Genomic DNA, 5,407 nt, shown 5'->3' with positions numbered 1-5,407 from the left:
GTCAAACCTTCATCCGGGTCARGGCACCATTTTGTTGAGGCGAGGAAAACTCCTTCCATTACCTTCACCTCACCCGGCTCTTTGATGAAGAATGACCATTRAGAGAAATACCTCAAAGTTTAACAATATTTATTAACCAAAGCAGAGAGAATCATACTCATGCGTTTGCAGCTTAAAACCAAGATGCATCTTGGGAGACAATCTTCAATAGAATTTGAAATAACACATCACCCCAAACTATCAAGCAAAGCATCCCAGATTGTCTGAAGTTACTTCCTCATGCTGGAACTTTTTAGCTGTTACCACAACTTCCTGTATCTGACACTGCTCAGAACAGATGCACAAAACTCATTTCCTTATATGGTGACACTCTGACTGTTCTAAAGACACAGCTGCAACATTGACTTCCTCTTTTACAATCTATGGCATTTTATTGTCTCTTTTTCTTATGAGGAAATAAACTATTTGTTAAAGCTTTCACACTGGCCACTAAATATAAAATGGTGMTAAGCAAAATCAGATAGATATAATAATTGAACCAATTTTATTGCTAGATTAACTCAACACTGCTTATGCTAAATAAAGCATAGAAGAGTAAATTTAAGGCCTCATAATTCCACACCCCTTAACATATGTCATGAGGCGGAGTCAGGATSCGAAGAGGTTTGTTTCTGGATGTTTGGCTGATGCCTGTCGTAGGCAGATTAAAACAAAAGCTAATCAGTCCCACAGCTGTGTCCGGATTGTTTTGTATGGCTCACTCAAACATTCACATGTCAACAAGTTGCTTACTTTTTAACAAGATGCAAATTATATATTAACCAAGATGCACTGACCAGGTATTGTAATAATCGTTAAGCTGATGTGCTGCTTTTATTACGTTCATCATAAAACTGAGCCGGGACTGAAGAGGAGCAGATTTTCAACAGAAGCTTCATCTATAGCTGCATATGTGCAAAAACTAACTCAAAAATAACATTTTTTAATCTCATTTCTAGTTTTGTTTTAAAGAAATGATGACAAAGTTTGTGTTAGTTTGTTTGGGATTGTGGTTCAGTTTTTGTGCCATGACTGGAGCTGAGGACCAGAACATGACCAGAGCTCTGATGCTGATGTCTGAGACGCCGCTCATCGATGGGCAAGTTCTYATAATTTAATTTAATTTGTTTTTATAAAACTTTATTTGGTATCTACTGTTTGCTTTATTACCAAAGAAAGCAAAAAACACCTGGATAAGAAATCAATTATACAGATTGTAATATTTGTTTTCTGAAATATATTTTGTAATTTTTTTAGCCACAATGATCTGCCATGGCAGCTTCGAAAGCAATTTAACAATCAGCTCCATGAAGTGAATCTGCAGAATCTGTCAACAACTCACACCAACATCGAAAAGATCCAGCAGGGACGACTTGGTGCACAGGTAGAGTTTTAAAGATGAGATGATTTCAATCTTTAATATCTGATTCCGAAAAGCTGCAGAAATCAGRGAGGACCTTCAGAGGAGGAGAGCTMATAATCACAACAAATTAAAAGCCAGAAAAGAATTTCAGTTTTGTTATGTTACCATATTTTTTAAAAAGTACTTTGTTCTTTTTTCTATCTGCTTTGGCAAATATGTTCTWTTTTGTTTTCTTATTTAGTTTTTAGCTATCATTCACCAACATTAAGCTTTTTCAGCTTTTTCAGTGTTTGACTCAACTTTAATACATGCTCTATGCAGTGTTTTTTAAAATAAACATCATAGTGTGTCACATTGTTGATATAATATGATGTTTTGTTTTGTTTTTTCCTCACCTTCCCTTGTGTGGTTTTTAGTTTTTCTTTTAAGGGTTGCACCTCCTCATGATGTCTTCATGAAGATGATCTCTGTGCAGGGGTCTGTGGCTGRATGACCCAGGGCACCTGTTCTCCTCTGTTTGTTATGTTCTGTCTTCTTCTGAATGGGTGTTCTGAACTGTAATTTCATTGTGCTCTGTACAATGACAATAAAGGTCTATCAATCTAATCTAATCTAATCTAATCTAATCTAATCTAATCTAACCTAAACTTTAGCCTTTAGCTACTTTAAGTTTTTTGGGGGGTGGCACTTTTTGGTTTTTAGACAGCCTTAAGTTGTTTGTTCAGCTAACCTTTGGCTACTTTAAGCTTTTAGCTGGTGTTTTGCTACTTTCAGACAACCTTTTGTGACTTGAATTGTTTAGCTAACCTTTTGCTTCTTTTAGCTAGTGTATGCTTTTGTTACTTGTATTGTTTAGTTAATATTTCACTACTTTTAGCCAGTACTTTGCTATTTTTGGCTTTTAGCTGGCCTTTTGTTACTTGTATTGTTTAGATAATTTTTTGCTACCTCTAGCATTTAGCTAGTGCTCAGCTACTTTTGGCTTTTAGACAGTCTTTTGCTACTTGTATTGTTTAGCTAATCTTTTGCTACTTTTAGCTATTTTGCTATTTTTGGTTTTGAGCCCCCTTTTGTTATTTTTATTGTTTAGCTAAACTTTTGCTACTTTTAGCTTTTAGCCAGTATTTTGCTATTTTTGTCTTTCAGCCGGCCTTTTGTTATTTTTATTGTTTAGCTAATCTTTTGCTACTTTTAGCTTTTAGCTGGTATTTTGCTCCTTTAGGCTTTTGGACAGCCTTTTGTGACTTGTAGGTGTTTAGCTAATCTTCCAGCGAGTGTTCTGCTCCTTTTTTCACTCCYGTTTTGCTTTGTTTGCCTGAAAGAGACGAAGATGAAGAGATTTCCTCCTCATCCTCACCTGTTTCTCCCTCAGTTCTGGTCGGCCTACGTTCCCTGTGGAGCTCAGTACAGAGATGCTGTCAGACAAACTCTGGAGCAGATTGATGTGATCCACAGGATGTGTCAGKTTTACCCACGAGCTTTCATGTTCGCCACCAGCAGACAAGGTGGGGCTTATATTTCCTACAGTTAAACAATGTTTGGGTTTTACTGCTCTAACACTTATYCTTGTGCAGACATCCTCGATGCCTTCAGGTCCAACAGGACCGCCAGTCTGATCGGGGTGGAGGGGGGTCACTCCATCGACAGCAGCCTGGCCACCCTGCGCACCATGTACCAGCTGGGGGTCCGCTACCTCACACTCACYCACTCCTGCAACACACCCTGGTGAGAGCAGACAGCTGAAATCACACACATTTATTGGTTTTGATACAAAAGAATAACTCATAAATATTAAAAAGACAAATGTTTTGGTTTATATATTAAACCAAAAAAAATGTTGCTTTTGTTGTGAAAATGAATGTTAATGATTGCTGAATGATTTTGCTGAAATCTGAAATATTTCAAGAGCTATAGTTGAATCTATACTGAACAAGTTTTAGCCCAAAATATAGRTGAAAGACTGTTGAAATTTTCTGGAGAAGCTGACGCAGAGCTGAAATCTAAGAACAGCATAGAAGAAGCTGAAAAAAAAAACACGAATAAAAGTGGACAGAAGAGAGCAGAAATGAGCCAAAAGAAGCTAAATGGAAACAAAAAATAATCTGAACATTTTTTCAGATGACGATGTAACACGCTGTGTTTGTTCGGTTCATTTAAAACATAGTTTGGAGATTATTTTTAGCTACTACCACTAAAAATATTAGCTGTAAAAAAATGGCTGAATTACAGTCTTATTTCTGTTAGCATTGGTGGCCGTCTTGGACTTTTACGTAGCTTTCAATTGGTGTTGGGCTCTCGACTACTATCACACCACATTTAATGCCTAAAAAGGAGCATCAAACATTAAAACTTGAAAAAAACCTCTCAGAAGTAGTTTTTTTTATAAATGAACATTTTGTCTTTAAATTATTGTTTCCAAATCGTAGACTAAAAACAGCTWAAATTTAGTACTTTTTTGCATTTAAAGTAAAACAAATTCAACTAAATTATATTTACTCTCACTGTAACTTAATATTTTCGTTAAAAAAAGAAGCTTTTTATTGTTTCTAATAAAGCCAGATGTAACCCCATCTTTAAATGAGATTAAGTTTCAGTGAGGACATTACGGGGATTTCCTGCAGGCCTGTTCTGCCACCATATCAGATTACTTCGTTTGGCTTTGATTAATTAGATTTTTAATTAAACAACGATTCAGTCAGAGGTCACAGAGATATCATTAACCCTCCTGCTGCGCTTGGATCAAAATGACCCAGAAGGTATCTTGGGCCTGTAGTGGGTCATTTTGACTGAAGAGCAGGTTGACATTTAAACAGGACTCTGAACCTGAAGTTGCTCTGAATGGAATCAACTGTGTGTGAAAACCTGAATAAGTCACTATAAAACTACAGTACATGCGATATACTGTACACATTATTCTTATAACGCACACCCTGTTTCAAATGGAAAAATGTCCAAATGAAAATTTAAGCTTTCTTTGAAAAAGTACAATGATTCAGGTAGAAATATGTGGAAATAATGTGTTACAGAAGCATATAAATGTTTTTTTAAGGATATTATTGTGCTTGATTCAAAAATTCACTTTTTCTTTTGGTCAGGTCGGACAACTGGCTGGTCGACACTGAATCAGAAACTCCTCAGCACAACGGCCTGACTAATTTTGGCAAGGTAGGAAATTAACTGCCATGGTGTAAAATCCATACAAAGGTGTATATTCAAAAGTAATATTAACAATTAACAGCATGGCATGATAGATTTATATAGGTTTTTTCCTTGTAAGCTAGAATGGTCGTAAAAACTTCTTACTCAACATGTTTTATTGTCTAACAAAGCAAGATTGTTTCCTCAAACAATAACTCACAATGGACAGAAGTTTAGCAAGCTAAGCCAAGAGTTTATTGATGTGGGTTTGCTGGAATAAAGTTGCACAACAATTAGCAAAAATAATATGGGGCACTGTGTGTAAAATGAAATGTTGATAAGTTTCACTAACATATTTTTCATTATCTAGCTCATTTTTTGATCGTTAAAACATTTCCACCAACATTTTATTGTTATTTAGCTAACTGTTCCTACATTTTGCAAATTTTTACTGAAGGTTCAATTTTAATATTGAAACTATATTTAAATATTAAATCCTAAATCTAAACGTTTAAATCTAAATGTAAAAGTTAAACCTTAAATGTTGACGTTTGCATTTAGGTATTTTGGAATGGAACGTTGCCTTTGCTGTTAGTTCGACTCATGTTGTGACATCATCATCCTGAGACAATAGCAACCGCTAGCGCTCCAAAGCGGCTAAAGCTTCCCTACAAGACATCAAACTTGCAGTTATGGCTGGTGTCTGAGCTGCAGTTCAAACTGCTGGACCACAGGTACCACCCACATTGTTTTTTTATGAAACATATTGAATTTAGATATTAAATACTATCTCAAGAAGCATTAGCAGTGGCTAGCAGTGACTATTGTTTATGTTTGTAGCACGATGATGACATCATGCTTGTTAGC

The 5,407-nt window shown here is 35.8% G+C and overlaps 1 protein-coding gene across 1 annotated transcript in view; it reads left to right on the top strand.

The window, feature by feature from the left end:
* The first annotated feature begins 338 nt into the window (after positions 1-338).
* dpep1 (dipeptidase 1) overlaps positions 339-5,407 on the top strand; it is a 10,407-nt gene continuing 5,338 nt past the window's right edge. The window contains exons 1-5 of the mRNA XM_014003083.1: positions 339-1,138; positions 1,297-1,423; positions 2,775-2,907; positions 2,977-3,127; positions 4,498-4,567. Coding sequence (XP_013858537.1) covers positions 1,014-1,138; positions 1,297-1,423; positions 2,775-2,907; positions 2,977-3,127; positions 4,498-4,567 — 606 coding nt within the window. The 5' untranslated portion in view covers positions 339-1,013. The remainder of the gene's footprint in view (positions 1,139-1,296; positions 1,424-2,774; positions 2,908-2,976; positions 3,128-4,497; positions 4,568-5,407) is intronic.

Source organism: Austrofundulus limnaeus, unplaced genomic scaffold (genome assembly GCF_001266775.1).
Source record: "Austrofundulus limnaeus strain Quisiro unplaced genomic scaffold, Austrofundulus_limnaeus-1.0 Scaffold16, whole genome shotgun sequence".
In the NCBI taxonomy this organism is placed as follows: domain Eukaryota; kingdom Metazoa; phylum Chordata; class Actinopteri; order Cyprinodontiformes; family Rivulidae; genus Austrofundulus; species Austrofundulus limnaeus.
This window is presented reverse-complemented; position numbering and strand designations above follow the sequence as displayed.